At 53.4% G+C, this 21532-nt stretch overlaps 8 protein-coding genes across 8 annotated transcripts; 3 read left to right on the forward strand and 5 right to left on the reverse strand.

Annotated features, from left to right (window-relative positions):
• Positions 1 to 517: 517 nt before the first annotated feature.
• Positions 518 to 8885, reverse strand: B0H18DRAFT_925751 (ARM repeat-containing protein). Its single transcript, XM_048041624.1, has 41 exons — positions 8779 to 8885; positions 8436 to 8715; positions 8133 to 8387; positions 7971 to 8082; positions 7654 to 7918; positions 7578 to 7600; positions 7446 to 7527; positions 7184 to 7389; positions 7046 to 7129; positions 6660 to 6992; positions 6361 to 6610; positions 5907 to 6305; positions 5811 to 5854; positions 5582 to 5756; positions 5459 to 5530; positions 5279 to 5411; positions 4850 to 5224; positions 4619 to 4801; positions 4538 to 4571; positions 4371 to 4485; positions 4302 to 4319; positions 4191 to 4249; positions 3896 to 4126; positions 3802 to 3843; positions 3612 to 3748; positions 3384 to 3554; positions 3074 to 3330; positions 2907 to 3026; positions 2736 to 2857; positions 2589 to 2685; positions 2418 to 2536; positions 2238 to 2359; positions 2070 to 2188; positions 1946 to 2018; positions 1742 to 1895; positions 1481 to 1690; positions 1265 to 1427; positions 1144 to 1217; positions 1076 to 1084; positions 946 to 1027; positions 518 to 895 (listed from the first exon to the last, which is right to left on the reverse strand). Exons 2-41 carry the CDS (start codon positions 8678 to 8680, stop codon positions 888 to 890), a joined length of 5772 nt encoding a protein of 1923 aa, XP_047900516.1. The 5' UTR covers positions 8681 to 8715; positions 8779 to 8885; the 3' UTR covers positions 518 to 887.
• Positions 8886 to 8971: 86 nt separating this feature from the next.
• On the forward strand, positions 8972 to 10359 carry B0H18DRAFT_970556 (chalcone-flavanone isomerase-domain-containing protein). Its single transcript, XM_048043721.1, has 5 exons — positions 8972 to 9293; positions 9351 to 9517; positions 9571 to 9643; positions 9701 to 10017; positions 10076 to 10359. The coding sequence occupies exons 1-5, from the start codon at positions 9065 to 9067 to the stop codon at positions 10118 to 10120; spliced, it is 831 nt and encodes a 276-aa protein (XP_047900517.1). The 5' UTR covers positions 8972 to 9064; the 3' UTR covers positions 10121 to 10359.
• A 165-nt stretch (positions 10360 to 10524) lies between these two features.
• B0H18DRAFT_867670 (TIM21-domain-containing protein) lies at positions 10525 to 11911 on the forward strand (the record flags this gene model as incomplete). The annotated part of the gene is made up of 5 exons (XM_048039876.1): positions 10525 to 10816; positions 10894 to 11054; positions 11106 to 11645; positions 11721 to 11769; positions 11823 to 11911. The coding sequence occupies 5 exons, from the start codon at positions 10525 to 10527 to the stop codon at positions 11909 to 11911; spliced, it is 1131 nt and encodes a 376-aa protein (XP_047900518.1).
• A 182-nt stretch (positions 11912 to 12093) lies between these two features.
• On the reverse strand, positions 12094 to 12667 carry B0H18DRAFT_867330 (vacuolar ATP synthase; the record flags this gene model as incomplete). The annotated part of the gene is made up of 5 exons (XM_048039855.1): positions 12094 to 12146; positions 12199 to 12286; positions 12344 to 12426; positions 12486 to 12567; positions 12620 to 12667. 5 exons carry the CDS (start codon positions 12665 to 12667, stop codon positions 12094 to 12096), a joined length of 354 nt encoding a protein of 117 aa, XP_047900519.1.
• Positions 12668 to 12880: 213 nt separating this feature from the next.
• Positions 12881 to 15944, forward strand: B0H18DRAFT_867261 (SGT1-domain-containing protein; the record flags this gene model as incomplete). The annotated part of the gene is made up of 10 exons (XM_048039847.1): positions 12881 to 13206; positions 13256 to 13343; positions 13404 to 13645; positions 13697 to 13838; positions 13888 to 14067; positions 14121 to 14204; positions 14260 to 14423; positions 14483 to 14788; positions 14845 to 15380; positions 15436 to 15944. The coding sequence occupies 10 exons, from the start codon at positions 12881 to 12883 to the stop codon at positions 15942 to 15944; spliced, it is 2577 nt and encodes an 858-aa protein (XP_047900520.1).
• A 228-nt stretch (positions 15945 to 16172) lies between these two features.
• On the reverse strand, positions 16173 to 17471 carry B0H18DRAFT_950292 (uncharacterized protein; the record flags this gene model as incomplete). Its single annotated transcript, XM_048041949.1, has 4 exons — positions 16173 to 16390; positions 16440 to 16667; positions 16719 to 16880; positions 16934 to 17471. 4 exons carry the CDS (start codon positions 17469 to 17471, stop codon positions 16173 to 16175), a joined length of 1146 nt encoding a protein of 381 aa, XP_047900521.1.
• A 536-nt stretch (positions 17472 to 18007) lies between these two features.
• Positions 18008 to 19932, reverse strand: B0H18DRAFT_866912 (general substrate transporter; the record flags this gene model as incomplete). The annotated part of the gene is made up of 6 exons (XM_048039820.1): positions 18008 to 18379; positions 18433 to 18680; positions 18733 to 18856; positions 18912 to 18938; positions 18995 to 19329; positions 19383 to 19932. The coding sequence occupies 6 exons, from the start codon at positions 19930 to 19932 to the stop codon at positions 18008 to 18010; spliced, it is 1656 nt and encodes a 551-aa protein (XP_047900522.1).
• A 204-nt stretch (positions 19933 to 20136) lies between these two features.
• Positions 20137 to 21139, reverse strand: B0H18DRAFT_970595 (peroxisomal membrane protein 4). The gene is made up of 4 exons (XM_048043722.1): positions 20934 to 21139; positions 20678 to 20879; positions 20348 to 20628; positions 20137 to 20294 (listed from the first exon to the last, which is right to left on the reverse strand). The coding sequence occupies exons 1-3, from the start codon at positions 21077 to 21079 to the stop codon at positions 20350 to 20352; spliced, it is 627 nt and encodes a 208-aa protein (XP_047900523.1). The 5' UTR covers positions 21080 to 21139; the 3' UTR covers positions 20137 to 20294; positions 20348 to 20349.
• Between the last annotated feature and the right edge of the window lie 393 nt (positions 21140 to 21532).

The following is a 21532-nucleotide window of genomic DNA, read 5'->3' on the forward strand; positions in this document are numbered from 1 at the left end:
CATCTAGCGTTCTTGACATGCATAGCGGGTCCGTTGCATACATCGAGTAGGTCTGCTTACGACAAATGCTCCCGATTACCCTTGCAGGAGATCTCCCAGGCGCGCATGTCTTTGAATACCCGCCCACGACTTTGACACATCGCCCCTTCCACAAGACGTCATGGGAATCATGACGACTTACTACTAAAAGACTCCGATCCCTTCAGAACGTCCAATAAGTATGCTGTGAGAGGATGTCAGAGTCGAGACGGCACTGAGCGTTGTCCGGTGGTCAGTTAGCGTCGCAGTACTTCCTGCTTCTCGCAGATCGTTATGAATGACTGGGCAAAGGAATCCGTAACATAACCTACCCCGTCAACTGAGACCACCAGTGTACCGTACGGATCCGGACGATCTCCCGCCTTCTCCACGCAGTACATACTTGGCAGTACTTGGTTGTCTGGATCGTCGCCGATAAGTTAAGTGCCGCTGAGACTTCTTAGACCTCGGAGTCAGAGAATTTGCCTACCATAGCTTCAAATACGTTCTGACCGAAGTCCACCGTCCGCGTCACTTTTGCCATTCTGTGCGTGCTGGTCTGGACGAGAAGCAGGCAGCTCCGAGTCTCCACATCTCTTCTGTATCGTCACATAGAAGCTTTCGCTGAAATTTACCAGCGCAGATTCGTGAGATGTTCCTGCCGTACACCACGAGGATCCTCGCATGCAGTAGATCAATCTGGAGGCATTCTAGGCATACAACAAATGCGGATACAAGAGACGTTTGACTCGCTCCAATACATGGCTCGATATTGTAACTCATATAATGCAGTCAAAACAAGCAATGCTTGCACAGTACGTTGGCGACGTCTATCCCAAAGGCCAGCGACATCTTGCGAATTGTAGCGATTACGCGTCTGAGAGTTTGTGAGCCATCGTTCAGAGCAGGACTGGTCGTCTGACTCACAGTACGAGGTCCCGACCAGCATAGTAGATAGGTTCTGCAGCTGATCTTCGTCAAATGCCAGTTGATCCTTGTGCCAAGTATCCTGCAAAATAGTCAGTAAAAGTGGCAGTGCAGCGCGCCGTGCCCTGACCTGATGTGTCTGCAAGAAGAGGAGATGAGACAAGTCTAATCATATTGCGTGCAACTGAAAGCTCAAACCTTCTTGAACTCCGAGGCACACTTCCGGATAGTGGTGGAGATGGGCGCTGGGTCTGTCGCATGCAGGGCCAATACTACAAGACCGTCAGTGAGTTGTATAAATCAACTCGCAGTGACCCACCATCGGTCAGAAGCGGCATCCAAGGCTCCACTGAATATGGGAAACTGTCAACCAGTGCACAAAGCCCCAGAATGGCCGAGTGCAACGTCCGCATCGACTCCGCATACGTAGGATCTCGTCGGTTGGGTAACCTCGCTTTGCTGGCGGATGCAAGGAAATGGTCCTGCAAGCCTAGATTATAGCGATCAACGATAACGTTCTTGCCGAATCACGTACCTTGAGGGACAAAATGCTGTGACGCTGAGAACACCGCACGACGCCCGACAACATCTTCGAGGCCATGTCACGTACTTCAACATTCTCATCCGCCAGACAGTCAAGGAGAACCTCCATGATCTTCGTTGTGACATCCCCAGGTATACTCATGAGATTGCGATAGTAGAAGACGAGTAGCGTAGGGAGCGCTTTCAAACGGATACGCCATGACTGCCGTCCTGTGAGAAATACATACTCATCATCATAAGGGCGACAACTCACCGATGACGACTTGATGGCTTGAAGGAAGTTCTCCGCGATGACTCCGACATATTCCTGTGGGGGATCTACTGCGGATAGCACGTAAAGAACAGCGGAGCTGTATTTCTGCAGTTCTGAGTTGTCATTGAGCTCGGACATGCGTAGGACCTCAGGTCTGTATTGTGTCAGCTCCGTCGCAGGATTATCTTAACACAAAATACCAACAGCATTGTGACCAAGTATGGAAGCACCAAGACGGCTTGCGGGTTGTGTGAACACTCCCAGAACCACTGAAGCACTGTGACCAAGGACGTTAGGCATGGACGTCAAAACCGATGGGCTGTCTCACTCGTTAAGCCCACTTTATCATATTGAGATTGCGACACGCGTGGTGGTGGTAACCTCTCTGACCTCCACTGAGGGAACTGTTGCGTGATTGCCATGATGCGATCCATATATCTCGCCTCTCTAGATGTCCGCTCAATTCAACTATAGTCTCGCACGAACAAGTACTGACCTGACACGCAGAGGATCTGCATCTCGTTCGCAAGCACTGAGAAATGCATCGGTCGAGGGGTATGTCGGGCGCCACAGAGTCGCGATGATAGCATGCAAGTTCTGGGCTATTTGCGTCCGAATCTGAGTGCGATGGATCAAGCTGTGCGCGAGCTGGCAGTGCACCAGATATCACACTCACCTCTGCGTAGCCCGTATTGGCATTATCCAAGAAGAGATGCATGTACTTGTTGCATACAGGTAGGAATCGCAAGCCAAGACTATCGATCGCAGCGTTGAAAAGGATCAAGGATTTGGTCACTGAAAGCCTATGTTCAGACTTATGCAATGAGGGTACCCTAGGGCAACCTACTAGCAAAAGTGGAATCGCCATGGAAATCCAGAGGTAATGAAAGTATCCACTTGATGAAAGGCTCAGCTCGCCATGGGTCTCTTTCCATCAGCAGCTCCTGTGAAACAACTGAGATAACCAGTTTCCAAGGTACTGTAGGCGCCTCACGTTGAACGCTGCATCCCAGAAGGACAAAGTATCCGGTCTGATGCTGTTGTGGATAGCTTGTATCTGGGACATGAACCAACCCCATAACTGATCGCGCCACTGTTTCGGCCAGTGCTTCGAGCCTAGTTGCACATATCAGCACCAGGTATATTAAGCGTCGCCATATCTTACCTCTCAGCAGACCGATGAGCATCTCGGCACCTGCACGTTGCTTGAAGCGATCAGCATCCTTGAGCATGGGTTCGATAGCAGGAAGTATGAGCTCGAGCAACTCGTGTTGGAACATCTTGGCTATGTTTCATGAGCATGACAATATACGATGTAAGGCAGAATCGTACCAAGTGACTTCATATATGTGACGTTGTCTACTCTGAGCTCCGGTGAACCGATGTTCTTGCTCGACTCCTGAGACCACCGTGAGACCAAGTTGGTAACAAAGTCACTTTCGCGTAGAGCATCTTTCATGCTTTGTAGAGCAGCTATTGAGGACGTGTCCCACGAAAATGGCGCTTCGCCCTCGGGAACAACTCGGTAAGCTTTCAAGGTTGATGGCCACACAACGAATCCTGTAGGAATCTTATCCACATACGTCGACCTGTCGTTCGATCAGAACCGCTGTGAACGGATTGTCGATCAGATTTTGCGCACCGTTCTTGGCTGCCTGCTTGTACTATTTGTTCTTGACTTGACAGGAAAGCAGCTGGATCCGCGATGGAGATATCGGTCTGCAGCGGACTACGCCATTCATCCAGCCACAAGTCGTCATTTGACTGAGCGTATGTCCGTATCTTGACGTGATATGTTAATCGGACAACCGCCCTTGGGTAACGGGTAACAACGTCACTGAGAGCATCACGATAGGCAGGGAGAACGTACTTTTGGGCGATATGCCGCGTCGTAGGGTGAGGATCGACAGACTTGGCCACGAAGAAACTAGCAAGCTCAGGAGCCGGACTGGTATCCCTTCTCAGGAGATGGTAGAGAAATTGTGTCGCCATTTCGACGTATCGCCACTGCGTGTACAGTCGTGAGCAACGCCTACAATATGATACCACTCGGTACGAACATGGGTTGTCGGTCGCGTAGCGATGTCAAGAATCGTGGAGACCTAATCGCGTTGTATGTCAATCTCATAGCTTGCCATGATCACAAAAGCTCACGGTGTCAGCATGTCTCTTGTTGCGAAGTCCAGTGCGCGCTCGCTGCTTCTCGGCGGCGCGCAGCGACAGGCTCTGATGATCTGGCGAAAGATCACATTCCTGCTTGATCTCAGCCACAGCCTTGACGACTCCAGCGTGATCTTCCAGGCAAGTCTCAGTATGGATTGCATCTTCGGAGAGGTATGCTGTTGCGTCTTGTGCCAAGTTGCCCAGTATCTTCTGGATTGAAGGCTGATGAACGAAAGATATATCAATTGATTTGTACGACCATCTTTGACTTTGACGAGCAACAGACCTTCTCTTGATGTTGGCAATCTAGCACAGACAGCAAATATTGACCAAAGTGATCGATATCTAAACAATATACAGGTCAGCGACCAACAGCGTCCGAAATACGCGCACTTACCGGCCAGAGCATACGAAGCTATTGAGATGTGTAAGCGAGCGAGCGCCTGTCGTCGAGATATCCTCTCACCTATGCCTTTATTCCAGAGGACATGCAAAGCGCCTTTCATACGGTCCGGATCTGTTCCCTTCGCAAGAGCCCCAAAGAAATGGGGTAGGCACAACCTCGTGGATCGTACAAAATACTGGACATATCGGGTTCAGCCGCAAGAATACTCATATGAGAAGTCCACTTACGCCGCATGCATTGTACAGAACTGCCTGGGCGTGTCTTCGAAATGCATGAGTGGAAGAAAGACGACGTGCGAGGTTACTCACTTCCGCAATCTCAAGTAAGGGGACAATGACATCTCAACTAGATCTTGGAGCAAGTGATCATCTAGTTGGGAACGTCGCCGGTATAGTGCGTGCATGTATACACGCCCCGCGTGGTAAGCATGCGCCCGCCTGATCAGGACCATCCTTGGACTTGACCGTTGTCGAGACCACATGCGTGTCGCGCTAAGAAGACGATGTCAGCTAGACTCGGCTCAACGGCTAGTCACTCACTCCCGTGACTGAATGTATGCCTTGCGTAAAGAATCGAAAGTCGAGCGCGTCATCGCATAATCGAGGAGATAGACGTCTATTGACTTCGATAGGCCGACGAGGGCATCGAGATGGTCATCTCCTCCCTTCAACTGCCGCAGTGCAACAGAAGCCCCATGTATGACCTCCCCGTATCTCGTCCTCAATGACAGAGCTTTCTGGTATTGCGGATCCTTCATGTCGGTCAACGCGAAACCACACTTCACGTCCAACGACGTCACAAGAAGCTCTGGTAACTCGCACTCAGCGTTGAGACAAGGTTTCACAACATCCTTTGGACCCTCTTGAATTAGTGTCGATAATCCGCTCCACATTGATCTGAGTGCGCAGAGGTATCTGTGATACAGAAAAATCAGTTGGTGTATCGCATGATCCGCGTATGGAACCAACCGGCAGAAGTCATTCCGTGCCACCTCATCCCAGTTGTCTGCAACTTTGGCGAGAGCCTCCACTTTGCTCAGAGCGAGGGAGGAGATCTTGTCTACGATCTCCAGGGCGAAAGCAATTTCATCCGAGGACGGCACTAAAATCAAATGAGATCGTAGTCTATGTACCGGGCGTAATCCTCACCGTGCCATTCAATCTCTGCGTCTTGCGGGTCGTACAATGTTCCCCAATACTTCAAGTGGATCTGATCAAATTCTGTGGGATGTTATACGTCAACGTGTTTGTCTCTTCAGTGCTATGACATACCTGCTCTGTTCCAGTCCTTCGTGTTGACGCAACGATTGTTCACAGGATACACGGTTGTCAAGGTAGAGAGGATCCGGTTGAGCAACCGGCCGCTGCTGCTGTAACCACGCTCGCTCTTGGTCTTCTCAACCAGTAGTGAGGTAAGGGCGAGAATTTCAGGTTTGTACTTTAGAAGCTAGACATTCCCTCGTGAGTCACGAAGCATCTAGACGTCCGTGAGCCTTCTTACCACTACGCCTCCATAAGCAAAGCATCCGCGGAGGATTGAGATGTCTGGGTAAAGTAGGTCTATCAACCGTGTTGATGTATAAAGGACAGGACATACTCCAATGCAAAGTCGTATCGGAAGGGGTGGGCGTATGAACCGAGGTCGTGCGTACACCGGATGCGCCGTGCCTCAATTCCTCCTTGATTTGATCTATGCAGAACGGCAGGAACTTCGCCACTGTTTTCTCAGGTTGCGCTCTGGACAGGCACGAGATCATTTGACCGAACGCTCTGACAGCGTTTGCCTTCGCGTTCGTGGTGGCGTAATCATAGACCAACTTCAGGACGAGATCGAAGAGTGCGTCCGAGAGGTGTAAGCAGACAATATCCAACATGTTCTTGGTGGCGCTAAGAACACTTTCTTCCATCTTGCCTCCGGTGGTGGCTCGCCGTCCGCCTTCTTCAGGTAGATTTTCGTACAGCGCGAGCACTCGCCTGAATAGCGCAGTTACCCAATCTGTGATGGAAGAAGCACATGAGCATGCGTTCTCAGGAGCAATCACTTTGCTTACCCGCAAAAGCAGTGGTGCTCTCTCTTGCGGCAGCACGTTCCTCCTCCTTGTTCATAATCGGTGCCCCGGCACCGACAGCACGATCCGGTAGTTGACTGCCCGCAGCATGATCGACGTCCATCATTTCTCCGGCGGCAGCGTCGTCTGTGAGCGGGACGCCGGCTGAATGCATCGAGACATCGCCAATTCTGATGTGTTGGACGACCGAAGAGATAAACATGCAAGCGCAGACGGTCTTGATGTGGTCGTTCTACATAAACATGGTCAGAGAAGCTCGAATGTATCGTGGGAGGACGTACGAGGTCAATGCCCGGGATACAGAGTTCCAGAAGGGGAACCACGTGCTTTTGACCGCCTAACCATGCTTTCTCGCAAACCAAGGGGTGCGCGACACCTGCCAACATTGTCAAGACTGCCGTCGTGCGATGAGTCTCATTGACCACCTCGAGGCCATTGTACGCTCGCTCGAGTAGATCCGGCATAATCAACTTCGGCTCGATGAAGGCGAGCGAGCGAAGAGACGCTTGCGCATAACCCATGGTGAAAGGGTCCTTGGAGAACATAGATAGAAGAGCGGCCGTTCGTAGCGTGGTGACAAAGGCGTGACGCATGTCAAAGGTCAGGCGACGAGTCTGCGAATGGCGATCAGCGTGAACAAATGAGCATACTATAGTCTACAACGAACAACGGGCGTCTTGCAGGTCGGCTCTTGCTCCTCCTGCCATCGCTTCGAAAACTCCGCGGTAAGACGATGTAGGAACATCGTCAGCTGAAGACGCATAAAATCAATATATCTACATATGTGAAGTGATACGGAACGCACGATCAAACTCCAGATGCCGTGATTTGAAGGATGGAAGTAGGTCTCCGTGCTGGTGATCATCTTGTCCAGGTAGTCGAGAGCTTTTGACCCAGCGAGGTAGCCAGTGGGCTGGGGAGAGAAGTGTTGTCCCTGCTTCATTTCTCCAGTTTCTTCGCGAACAGGTCCGTCGAGACACATTGAGAATACGAAGAGCTTGGCCAGACCGTCTAGGAAATCGTGCACGCTCAATGATAGGTTGTATACTGCAACCTGAGTTACTTACTGGCCCTGTTGATAGGTTTCTTGATTCTGAACGCGTTCTTGTCCCCATAAAGATCCGCGTGCATCGCAGTTGTGCTCGCACCCTGTGCCTATGTTTAGTTATCTCACCGCGAAGGCTGGGACAAATACCGACCTTGCTTCCTCCCACGGGAACATCTAGTAAAGTACAGTCAGCGCGCATGAGAGTGGATAGACAAGACCGGACTGACGCATGGAGTTCAAAGCCTTGCCAGCGAGGAATTGGAACTGCGGTTCGGTCCAGATACCTATGTCTTGCCATGCTGCGCCGCCTTCTGCGTCTCCAGCCTTACCAGCGACATGTTCTTCCGAAAGACTTCCACACAGATCGATCATTCTATCGTCGATAACAGACGAGTTGAACGCCTCCCAGATCTTGAACAGAGATGGTAGGTAGAGATGGCTGTGTGTGGGCGGGAGGAAGGACGTCATGACTGGCATGATTGTTAGGACAGACTGCCAGATGTCAACATCAGTAGTCTGTGAGAGTGCGTGCATATAGGCTCACGTCTTTCGTCAGTAGAGGCAAGAACGCAGCCATCATCTCGGGGATTTCGCCCGCTGGATAGTAACGCTTGGATTGTTCCGCCACAAACAGCAGAATGTTGATCATGTTACGGCTGCGATGCGTTGTCAGCATCCACACAGTGTCTTGAGTGGAAGTCCTTACGAGGAGTCCTGCAGCCGTCTCTTTGGCCAGAGCTCTTTCTGTAGTACGCGCCACAAGGGCCTCCAAGAGAGTTGAAGGTCTGTAGTTTCCAGCTTGCGTCTCTGGTCCGGCTTATTGGCGAGCAGACGTGAGAGTATATCTGCCCAGCTGCGCACCACGCGAGACTCTATGCCAGGGATGAGACACAGCTCGTAGTAGAAGTGCACAAGCTTGATGCGCATAGGTTTAGGCATCGGGTAATGCATGAGGAGCCAACTATATTCTATTGAGCGACTGTTACGAACAGAGAGCTGCGGGACAAACCATTGCAGAATCCCGTCCCACGTTGTGAGGGCAAGCCAATTTCTGCTTTCCGCACAAATGGTGAGGCGTGAAACAATATATTCGAGTTTAGTTTGCATGTCCTCGACGGACTCGCATTCGTATGGCAGCCAGTCGAGGAGGGTCTGGAGGGAGGCTTTGTGCCGCTCGAAGGCAGACTGGCCAGGTGTTAGGGTGCCCGAGTCCCAGGTGGGGGACTCGTACAGGGAAAGGTCGTCGTCCTCCATGGCGGGGCCAATAGCGAGGACTGGCGGCAATAAGTCTGTGAATGCGTCAGTTCCGATCATTAGTTCGGGGGTAATACAGGGTTATGGACCGAACTCACCTTGCGACGGAGGGCTTATATATGTGTCGGACGGATGGCTTGCGAGTCCCGGGGTGGCTTGCGTGTCCTGGTGGTGACGCGGCGCTGGGTGATGAGGTGGGTTGCAGAGCCTCGCGGGAGACACTGTCATGCGAGGGCGAATTACCTACTGCGACCGAGACGCGTACGCCCCAGACGCCCGACCGCGTACGCTCCCCCATCACGTGTGCCGCTCACGTCTGCGCGCTGCCTCGGCCCGTATTCCCTGCAGCGCCCGCCACTCAGTACTCTGCCCTCGTATACACCCATGCTCGCTGCGACCCATGCACGCGCTGCCGCTTGGCTCGCAGCCAGCTGCCGGGGCCGCTCTGCGGTGAGCCGTGCTCTGCACACCAAGTCCTCCGTCTCCCGAAGCTCCCATCAAGCCCGGAGACTCTTCTGGTACTCTGCTTTCGCTGTCACTGCCGCTTCCGCTTTGGGATCAACAATACGGCTCGATGCCCCTCCTTCTGACGGAGATGATCAAGACACCGAGTGTTTGTCTCGTAATGTTATGTGACAGCATCGTTCCGTCTGAAGACCGTGGTACTTAGTGGACCCCGCTACCTCAATTGCGTTTCCGAAGACTCTCCGCATCCCATCGAAGACACCCCTGCCTGAATTCTCTCTGATGGGACTAGGTGTTAGAACCGTCTCTTTCTTGGGAATAAAGGTGTACTCCGTCGGGTTCTACGCAGATCTCACGAACCCCAGCCTCAAGGTAAGCAGAGGAGCAATGCTTGAGGGAGTACACGCAGTCATTGGCGACGGTAGATTCCAAGGTCTGCGTCTCCCGGCGAGCAAATTGAGTACATCATACGGAACACGGCATGTGTTCTGCGGATCAGTGCGTCTTCTTCTCATTATTGATTTCCGCCTCAGCTCACTATACTGGCCGATGCAGTACCTACGCGGTCGACGTCATACGGGCACTTGCGGGACGGATTCATGAGAGCTTTGCAAGCGCGCTTGATGCTATGCAAGCAACGCGGGAGCTTACCCCAGGACGAAGACACTGCCATCCAGTCACCGCTACGCAAGTTCAAGTCTATGTTCCCAAATACTCCGCTTGCAAAGCATGTGCCCCTCGATATTTTGCTCACGGCGCCGAGTTCGCAACCTCGTTCATTGATTGTTCGTGACCTCGGATCCGTGCAAAGCGATTGGCTGGCTACCGAGTTTGTTCTCGCGTACTTCGAGGGCAACGGCTTAAGTCCACCAGTAAGTCAAGCGTAAAATCGAGTCATCATCACGGCGTAGGACTGATGTACGCTCACAGCTCAAGAAGAAGGTGGTGGAGAGACTTGAGGGCCTTGGACAGTAAGGTGTTGCGAGAACGGGGTGGCCTTCACTTGTTGCTGCGAAGTCTGTATGTATGGTCACGGCGCTTTGTTTCGTGCCATCACTATGTACTCTGGGCCTGACCTTGCTGCATCTTTGAATATATATGCCAGCCGTTGTCCGTCGCTGGGCGTTGTCGATTAGACGTGTAGTCGGGTTTCGCCGCTGCATTGCTCCTTGATACCAGGGCCGGCAACATCAGCGATGTACTTGATGCTTGAGTCTTGCCAATACAGTACCATCGGTCGGCGGCGACTCGATTCTCGCCGCGACGTCGCGTTCTTACGCATCACGTGTACCGTGTCCTCCACCGCGGAAGCTCAAGGCTGTCTTCAGCTGACCACACACCATTGCCGTCCCTACTTTCGCTCAACGCCCACGGCGGCCATGCTACCCGTCAAAGTCGAAAGACTCGTCAATCGTGCACTTTCGAACCATGTGCTTCCCCGCTCAGTGAAGACACGACCAACTCAACTGCGTATCACCCTCTGCAGGTCCTACGCTACCCACAATGATCGGGTCCCCGCGTCGTCTCTTCTCTCTAGCGCACTGGAGCAGAATCAGCGGCAGACTCGCGGAGAAGACTATGTGGGACCCTTTCAACTTGGTTTGATCCCGCCCACACCCCGTGGTGGAGGTAACACGAAGAAATGGTCTGAGCTGAGCACGGCTGGCAAAGGTGCGCCCCACGCGACTCGATCATGTGTACGAGCTGAAGTATTCTCTCGGTCCTGTCGACTTGGTTGATCAATCAAGTTGCGCGCACAACTGCGCGTACGACCAACCTTGCCGTGATCTTGGTCGGTGCTGGCCTGTCGGCCGTGCTCATCTACGCCTTGACTTCAGAGCTCTTCTCCAAGAACTCGGCCACTGTGCTATATGGACAAGCTTGTGATAAGATCAAGGCCTCTCCTGCTGTGAGCTTCATTTCCTTCGTGCTCCATCTGACTGTCTGACGTATGGTGTAGCTTGCCAGACATCTTCAGGGCTCACTTATCTTCCACAATAACCCCCCTTCCTCGCTCCGTCCGCGGCACCGCAACCATCACGTTTCGTCACAAGTAGTTGTCGATTCCACGGGCAGGGAGCACATGCTGCTTCATTTCTACGTTCAAGCTCGCCCGCCGGGATCGAAAGCATTCGAAAACGGCTCCGAAGACGTGTCTTACGCCGACAAGGCATCAGCTTGGGTGAAGCGAACAGCATCATCACTGTCCGACTTGACAACGGACGAGCTCGCGGAAAAGAGCAAGGCTCGTGCACAGGCAGCTATGGACTCAACTAAGGAGTTGTTCCACTTCCTGAGCGGCGATCCTCTACCGAGGTCCCAACCGGAGCAATCGGCGAAAGAGGAGGTTCGGCAGGAAAAGGAGGAGAAGGGATGGACGTCTGGTGTCACGGGCCTGTTCTCGGGATTGAGGGGTACGACCAAAAGCTCTCCCGAGAGCAGAGACAGTACGGACGCCAGTGCGTACTCTGAGGGCGAGGTGCACGCCGATCTGATATTAGTATGTGTCTGTTATCTCGTATCGTGCACGCCTTTCACCTTGAAGTCTCCATTGCCTATACTGACCTTCCTGCAGAACGATGATGGATATTACAAGTTTCGGTACCTATTCGTGGACATTCCAAGTACGCATATTTCCCGTTACAACACAATGCTGGCTAATGACACTTGCCTGTAGATTCACGAAGCTGGAGCTCGAAGCGGATATTCGTCGAGCAAGCCGCCGGCGTACGAGACAACGAACCCATTATGTCATGGTCCTCATAATTACTTGTGCCGCCAACTGTCGACCATCCATTGAGACTATTGAGTGCATCGCAGAATCCCTGTGTATCATACAGTTGTATTACTACCAATGCTATCGCATTCACACCCACTCACTCACGATGTATGCAATGTAGGACAAGGAGATGTGGTGCGAACGGTGTGGATGATTTGTCTTGGCCACCTCATTCGCCAAACAATTTCTGGACGCGTTTTAGTACCGAATCCTTGTTTGGGTCTACGAGGGCATGAGCATGAGTATTCATGCTTAGAAGGCGACATTGACGCACCATATGGATGGTCCTTTGATGGGATCTCCAACAATGCAGGGAATGCCTGTTCATACTTGTCCACTAGGGGCCTGATTTTCTCTGCGATCTGAGCATTGTATCGTCTCAGTAAGAATAGCCAAGAACAGAGTATGATAACACGCACGTGCTGGTTAATTAGGAGGATGGCAACGTCCTTCCGCTGGGTGAACTCTTCAAAAGCTGTCTCAATCACTGGTACGTTGGTCTCTGGTAGTCTTGAATGAGCTCCGAGCATGTTACTTGTCACTGGAGATAGTTCCACTCACTAGAGTCAACGACGAGGAAGTTTCGCTTCTGACGTTGGTCCACTTGCCCGATGCCTGCGAGCAGCATACCGGTCACAGTGTCCTGCAGACGACGTTAAGCTGGAGTAGGTAGAGAATTGCTTGAGCCTGCGCACCTCATCGCCAATGACGGCCAACAGCGTGCGGTCCTTCGCGGTCGCCATCTCTCGCTCGCGGTGGTCGGTGGCACTGGGAAGCGCCGAGACTCGAGAGCCATACGTCACCCAAAAGGGAAGGCGTCCGGAAGGATCCCGTGACGTCGACGCGTCGCCAAATTGGCGTTTTGGGCGCTTACCCATCATTCAGCACATCCTTCAGCCACCTCTCGCAAAAGCTGGCTACTTCTCCTCTCCTCGCCATCGCTCAAGCACGTAGTAATGTCCGCTCCAACTGTCTCTGACATACTCAACAGGCCCCCGGCGATCTCGGAGGACACTCTGCAGTATGCGCTCTACCCGCGAGATGATCTCACCGATCGCGCTTCTGCGACCACTCTTGCAACTCTGATGTGTTCCTACGTCGACATATTGCTCCCCGATCATCTCTGGCACCGTGATGGCTTTGAGCTCAAAGTGGTAGAGAACGCAGACGGGGACGGCTGGATGCTCGAGGGGAGAATGAGAGTCGGGGACTGTGTTGATGATGAATGGTGTGCGGTCTGGCTGCTGAAAGAGCTCAGTGCGAAATGGGACGTCGTGATGAGGTGCGCTCACCCGTTGAACCTATCTTAGTCTTAATTGATATGTCTGTAGCATCTTTGATTCTGACGGTGAATTCTTGCTCATTGAAGCAGCGGAAGCTTTACCCGCATGGGTCACGCCTACAAATGCTGAAAATAGGGTATGGGTTTCTCGACCCCTGTGTATTCTGCATCTCAACCTCAGACTTACAACGACATAGGTCTGGATCTACCAATCTCGCCTGCACCTCATTCCTCTCCTACACGTCTCTGCCCCATCTAGCAAACCCCATCGCAGGCGTTACCCGCGTACAAAAGACAGCGATGACGAAGGCGACTTCACTCAGGACGATGATGACAGCTTCATCTCTGTGTCTGATGCTCTGACAGCAGTACGGGATCCGCTGGTAGATACACTTGCTCCGCCAGAAGTTGAGCAGCACGTCTGGAAGAGAATCTCCGGGTAAGTGTCAGCTCAAATTTACACACACCGATTCTCAACGTGAATTGGCAGATATCCTACTGCTGCTCGACAACATGTCCACGTCACAAAGGCATACCTCCCTGTCAACATCGCTAAGGCCTTGACTGTAGACGCCTCGCTGGTGCAAAAGCCGATTGAGACGTTCTATACCCGCGACGCTTTACAGCTACGTGTACGTACCCTTGTCCACTTAGTTGGGCGCGATACTGACAGACCCGTAGGCAGCCCACAAGATGTCGCGCTTTCCTCCGGAGCCTTCGGTCTTGACATCCGTGAAGATGACACGCACCTCGTATGCGCAGCTCGTAGGTCAGAAGTTTTACTCGCCGAAGATATTTGGGCGATGGCACGAGCAAGAAGGCACGAAGGAGTGGAAATGGCGAGATATTGGTATGAAGATTGTGCGTCTGTTTAGGTATCGACGCTTAGCTTGCCCCTCATGATGCGCATACAGGCGTGCGGCTTCGAGATGACATACCAGGAGAGTAAAGGTCGCGCGGACGCTACGAGGATATCTGCAGAGGCCATGAAGTTATCAGTGCGTGTGCTTGACGGGATTGTAGCATTGCCTTCAACTACTGACCATACCTAAGGCTACGGCGCGCAAAGAGACACTGAAGTGTAATCCCGAATACGCGAAATACATACAAAACCTCGCATCCTCTGGTTACTTCAAAGGGGAGCTCGAAGGGTCTCAGCTTTGGAATGAATTGGAAGATAAGGCTGTGGATGCATTCCTAGAAGCTCGGAGAGAAGAGTACGTAACCGCCCAGCGCAGAGATCATATGCCCAGCTGACGCCTTTGACTATGAGCAGCGATGCGAGTAGACCTTCCTTTGCCACCGCTGTCAACACCGCATTGTCTCGCACGGAGGACTTCACTGTCACAGCTCTCGATGAAGACGACTCCGACGACTGGCTCAACGTGGATGCTGGCTCGTTCGATTCGATGCTGGAACAGAGCTTTGGCACAAAAGATTCGTCAAATGACATGGATGTCGACCCGGACTCAGCGGAGGACCGTGTCGCAAAGCAACAGGCAGCCCGCTTGCACGATTTCGCCAAGAAAGTCGAAGAATTTGTAGAGGGCCAGGGCGACGTTGAGGGTGCGAGATTCGCGGAGTGAGTGTCAGAAGTCCGAACCCCAGATACTCTTCTTGATGCAACCCCATCCACAGCGAACAATTGTCAGATGAAGAGTCTAGCGGCGACGATGAGAGTGAAGGCACGGAAGAGTCCGACTTTATACCACCGGCTCAGCCCCAAGGCAATATGAGCGCGGACGAGCGAGCCCGGAGGCAGGCAGCCATGGATAAGCTCGTCCCTCCAATCGATGCATCGGACTACGGTAAAATGCCAGCATCTTATCACGCGAATTCACAAAGAGTTGCCCCCACGACCATGGAGACAGAGGTGCGAGAGGATACCCTATCTCAAAGTTCTACCGCGTCTGGTTCCGGACCGCGTCAACGGCCGATTCGACCTCCCATCATTCCTCGTGACAAGTATGATGGAGTTGACTCAGATGACGAGACAGACGAGGAAGATGGGGGTGCCAGTGAAGAGGACGAGGAAGACAAACCGCAGGTGGTCGGTGACATCGAGATTGACATGGAAGAGGAGGAAGAAGAATTTCTGGAATTCGCTCGGCAGGCACTGGGTGTGTCCGATGAGCAGTGGGGTGATATTGTACGGGATCGCAAAGACCGGGGTGGTAAGTCGCTCTGGTTCGCTTTACGGTGGTGAAGACTGATGATAAACTGGAACAGCGTATGTACCCTCGCAAGTCGTCGCAGAGAACAAACCGAAGGCGGCGCCGACAACATCTAACCAGGACGTAGACGGGGCTGCGACGAAAACCGACCACATCCGTATGCCGACTCCAGGGCCCCGGCCAAACGTCAATCCCAACCTGGATTCCTTCGAAGCTGTCATGCAAGCCATGGATACTGAACTTGCCCGGATGCGGTCGAGCACAGACACCGCTGCCGCTGGGAAGACCCGCGCCGCGGAGAAAGGTAAAGCGAAGGCAAGCGCAACAGACAGTCAGGATGTCGACATAGAAACTGCCATGGACGCTGAACTGCGGGCGGCGCTCGAGACAGACCAGAACGGCGGGGACGAAGATGATCAGGACGGCCATGGAGAAGGACTGGATTACAATTTGATCAAGAGTTTCCTCGAGAGCTTCAAGAGTCAGAGCGGCCTGTCAGGTCCAGTGGGAAATCTGGCAGGGAGATTGCAGCCGGGATGGACTCTGCCTAGGGACGAGACTTGAACATATTTGCGTAGTGTCAAGCGCTGTAGAGTGTAACTGCAGATGTAAGACTATTTGTATACTCACCCTGTCAGGCCCGTCGGTCATCTGTGCGTCGAACCTGTCTTTGGCTCTCGAGTTCAGCTGGTAGAAGTAGCGTCGGACATGGTTCAGAGAAAGGAGGGATAGATTGTAAGCTAACAAATTAAATCATCGTCAAGACCGTGCCGTACACCGCTGTCCAGAGGCTCAAGCGTCGCCACCCTCAGCATCGCCGCTCTCGCTCTCGCCCCCTTCGCCGCCAGTGACCGTGTCCTCGTTCTCAACAAAACCACCGTCGTTGACGACGGTGCCGCCGACAGCACTGCCCGTCGCGCCGCTGTACGCGTTGCCACCAGGGCCGAAGCCATCGCCTTCGCCACCGTTCGCTTCGCCAGAGTAGGTTTCCCCAGCGTCGCCACCAGTCTCTACAGCTTGTGTTCAGCGCAGGTCAGAAGGAGAGAACGGATGACTTACGGGCCGCATCGTTGAAGGTCTCGCCTTCCTCGTCGGAATGGTTGATGACGTTGCCACCATCGACGTCGCTGCTGGCACCCGTGTAGGCGTTACCACCCGCAGTGCCAGAGTCCTGCGCACGCTTGCGACGGGTGTAGTTCTCAGTGTTCACGCCGTCGACGATGTTGCCCGCGGCGTCACCACCTTGCGCGTCACCGGACTCGTCGAAGCCACCGACGCCCCCAGCATCTGCAAGGCGAAGTGAGCACATCGCGAGAAGCGGGGACTGAACGGACTTACTAGCAGCGGTGTTGTCGATACCATGGTCGCTGGCACTGACTACGTCACCACCCTCCGAGGGACCAACTGCACCGGAGTAGGCGTTACCACCTGCGCCCTTGCCGTCACCGTCACCGCCGTAGCTGAAACCGCTGAACCCCTCGCCGGCGGCACCACCAGTGTCTGAGGGTAACAGTGGTGAGCATTAGGAACAAAAAAGAACAGAAGGTACTCACTGCCATCGTTGGTGAGGGTGTCTTCACCTTCACCTTCACCACCTTCACCCTCAAACTCATCACCGCCGTGCGAGACAGAGACAACAGAGCCTCCAGAAGTGTCGCTGGTAGCACCTGTGTACCCGTTTCCACCGGCGGTGTTCTGGTCCGACGCGCGCCTGGCGTGGCTCGTGTACGCGTCGAGGGAAGACGAAGAAGGGTTATGCTGCTGCTGCTCGGCCTGGCGGTGGGTAGTAGGGTCAGGCTTGTTGTTGGAGTTTGAGCCTGTGTCCTGTCCGCCGCCGAAGATACCAGAGAGAAGCGAAGGGGCCGTAAGCGCCTTGCTTGCCTGCCCAGGAGTGGCGGGGACGGCGGGGACACCGGCTGGGGGCTGGAGCGGAAGGCCGTCCGTGGCGCCGAGATGGTTCATGGCGCCGGAGAACTGACGAGGGGAGTGCGCGGCCGCGGAGTTGGGGTTGGGCGAGGTCGGAGCGCCAGCAACGAGAGACGGGCTGACCGCCGCGGCGAGGATGGAGAACGCGATGACGGGGCTGCGCATCTTGAATAGGCTGTGAACTTGACGATGAGTAGAGAAGGGTAAACTAAAGAGGGGAAGGGAAACCTGGGATGAGGAGCCGTCGAAGCCTGCAGCCTCTTTATACGGTGCTGTCATCAGATTCATGTCCCGCCGCGGCTTCTGAAGTGGCTGACCACGACGTGAACGAAAGTTGTCTTTCGATCGAGCGGATTGACGTACAACACCTTCCTCATCAGGAAGGGCACCTTCCTCATTCGTCAAGTGCCTTCCGCTGCGCAGTGGCCTGAAACTTGTTAAGCGGTATGCTCAGAGCGCGCTCTGCACCGACCATGCTGAGCAATGTAAGCTTCTCCGCCCGCGTGGCAGCATGTACCATACCGTAGTCTGGCCCAACGTCCCATTAATGTAGAACCTAGAAGAAGGCGCCGACCGTTCGTTGCGCGCTATGGACGTTCATTTCCGGCGAATATCACGGATGGCACATTATAAAACGACGAATTCTTGACATACACTTGACATCAAAACTTCTGTATCTTGTGATCCTACCTGAAGTCAATTCAACGCGCCCAATGCCAAGGCCCACCAAATTTGACCTCTGGAAGGCGAATAGTATCTATCTCCTCGACGTCATCGTTGATTTCGTGTCCCGGTATTATGACCTGAGGCCGCGAGCGAAGAGCAAGTTCGTATTCTTCAGCAGCGCCGGGATCCGACCTCGAACGCTCCCGCCGCCTCCCAAGGGCAGCTCTCCAAGGCGCTATCTCAAATGCCTTGTCAACCTCTTCGAGCGATGCGCCTCTCGTCTCGGGCTGGAAGGCTAGGCAGACCAGCGTGGTGAGCAGAGAGCAGGTGCCAAATAGGAAGTAGGGTCCAGAAGACGTGCGTGCAAGGAACATGGGCGTTGTGAAGGCTATAATCCAGTTGACCACCTATGATTCGAGTCATATTCAGTGCCGATATATCGCCTATTAACTGTACCTACCCAATTTGCGCACTGCCCAAGGCTCGTAGCAGCAGCCCTCGTCCGCATTGGCTGGATTTCGCTGCAGATGATACGTGTTACAATAGCCCAACTTGCAGCGAAACCGACCACAAATATGTAGATCAGCACGATGATTGCCCAACGCCCCGCTTGTGTGTCTGATGCCTGCGAAGCGTACAAAGAGCCGATGAGCATCATGGACACTCCAATGACAGTTCCGCCGCAGATCATAGAAGGCCGGCGTCCCCCTAAAAGCTATGTCAATTGCAAGTCGCGCAGACTGCGGAGAACCCAGCTCACAATCATCGGCGAAAAATTGAACGATCAATGTGAAAACGACATTGATCAGACCTGACACCCCTGACGCAGCGAATGACGCCGCCGACGCCGATAGACCTGCTTGAGCGAACAAGACAGGTGCGTACTGTGCAGCCTAGAAGTTAGCCGCTGGGCCGTACTTACTAGGGCGATACGCCTACATAAAGCACGCCGTCAATTCCTGACGCCTAAAGATGCGGATACCTCAGTCTCTCAACGCTGTGATACAAACTTCAAGATGCACCTGCTGCATCCCCATCAGAAAGACCCCCAGGGCAGTCCTCGCTTTGACTCCCCGTTTCCACAATTGCTGTGCCTCTTGCCACCAACTCAGTCGTTGCACTGCATCTCTACTGGCGTTCTCTTCCGTCTTCTGGGCGTCAGCGGAAACAACATCCAACTTCACCCACGCAGCGTCTGCGTCAATTGCTCGGCCCACATGACGGAGCCAGCGAGGTGAATGCGGCAGGAAGGGCGACCCCACTGCTAATATAGCGGAAATCACTGCCTGCAAACCAAACGGAAATCGCCAAGAAAGAGAGGATGGGATCTGGACAGTGCCATAACAAATGAAATACCCTGTCTAGCGGTGAGAAAGAGACGGGGTGTAGAGCACACAGATGACTACCCACCAGAGGCGATGCCCATTGTGCAGAGCAGTTGCACCATTGATCCGAGCCTGCCTCTAGCGGATGCTGGCGCAATCTCTATAGCGTACACGGTCACTGTCGACAGAAACAAGCCTTCACCGATGCCGGCGACACATCTCCCAACGAACAGCATCGCAAGTGAACGTGAAGCGCACGAGATAGCGCTGCCAGCCGCAAATATGAATGCTCCCAGGGATATTGTTCTGGTCCTAGAGATGCGATCAGAGAGAGGCCCAGAAACTAGGGACGCCATAGAGGCGGTGACAAGGATAGTCGACACGATGAGGCCTTGAATCGTCGTAGACAACGCGCGTGTCGATGAGAAGTGAGAGATGAACTGCGGCATGGTAGTGACGGAGCCAATGCTCCCAGTGTCGAATCCGAATACGAAGCCTCCGATTGCCGTGAAGAGAGCACACCATACAAAGTTAGGGACGTGAGGAGCTTTGGGGAACCGGCGGAGAGATGTGCGAAGGCGCTGCGTGACACTCCAGGACGCCCGCGGCGCGTTGGGTACAGCTGAGACCTCCATCGAAGACGGTGGCAGAAGGCAAGAAGGGAAGGCAGGTGGATCGTCGGACTCTGGTAGGTCTTCGAAAGCAGCCGCGATCTACCAGGATCTAGATACTACTAGCCACCTGCCTCTGGGACGCGTGACCGTCGTCTGACATTACTTGGACGTAAGTACTTGATCTGTTCTAACTCACAATCTCAGGTTCTTGTAGAGGAAACCGAGTGAAATCATGCAGGGGCTACGCTGGGGTGAGCATGCCACGATTGAATTAGACGCATTACTACTGCACGGACACCAGATGTAGGTGAAAATATGAATGCTGTTGTGCACGTCGACGTTGTGAGGAACGTGATGGGGTGTACAGTATACAGTACTTGGACCTACAACAGCCCGTGTCACACTCGCCCACACAGTCATTGAGATGGCACCGCACCCTTATTTGTTGTGCCACAGAAGCGTCCGCAGGTTGTCCCAGTGATCAGAATCACGGTACAGGTACACCATGGAATTGAACATGCCAGGTTGGATCGTCTCCCCCCTTTCATTGAAAAGCCACATGACCGCGCCCCAACATAGCGCGGCGAAGACGGAGAACTTGGTGGCGTCGGGTGGTACAGGCTTTACGGAAGTGGAAGACGCGGACTTCATGGAGTACGGCGAATTTGCACGCGGGATGAACGACGCGACCACACGCGAACAAACGTACAAGACGATCTGGACCATGTGAGTCTGGCGACGAGGATTAATGGGCGTGTATGCTCACCTGTTCGTTCACGGCATTACGATCACCGAACACAGTGTATCCACCGATAAGACCAGCGATGAATGTGTCTGCGCTTCGATGCACGCCGCCATTCAGCCTCTTCTGAATGAGTAGAAGGGTCTTGTATATAGACACGAATTTGGCGAGATTCAGCGCGTGTTGTTTGGTAGCTCGGAGTATAGTGCGAAGCCTGGAGAGCCAGCTGTGGGACGGGAAGTGAGCAAGACAGCACTATGGGTGTTGTACTTCCACTCACTCCCCGCGTCCAAACAGAATGGCCATGATCAGTGCATGTGGAAAGCGTACTTTGACACCATACACGAAGCCATTTCGGGCACCCTTGACAATGGCGAGATAGTCGTGGTACGCAGGATCGGCCAGGATAGCCGATAAGGCAGACATGGTGTCTGCTACTGGTCTGCTACGGGGCACAGGCAAGAAGTGGTTTGGAGGTACGAGACAGCAAACGAGGAGTTGCCTCAGGCGGTAACTTAGCTGGCGACCCGGGCAACACGTGAATACGAGCATACAGTGGCAATCACAGGATATTGCACTCGTCGCTCGCCGCTCAGTTACTGACCGGTTACTGTACTGACATGAGTACTATTTAAGTGCTTTGAGCTTCATCCGCGGACCACTAGTACGACCTAACGTGTGGCCCACCTTACGGTAGGAGAACACAAGGTTTTTGAGTCCATGCTACGTACTACATTCCGCCGCTAGTGACGAGCACAGTGACTTCCTTCGTAGTTACAGTCTAAGATGGTCTATTGATAGTGATACTTACATAGCTCACTGCAAATCAAATTGCCAATCAGTAATATTCTTAGCGGGAGATGCAATTGAGAAATCGCC

Source organism: Fomitopsis serialis (assembly GCF_022376445.1).
Source record: "Fomitopsis serialis strain Sig1Antser10 chromosome Unknown B0H18scaffold_2, whole genome shotgun sequence".
NCBI classification, from domain to species: Eukaryota; Fungi; Basidiomycota; class Agaricomycetes; order Polyporales; family Fomitopsidaceae; genus Fomitopsis; species Fomitopsis serialis.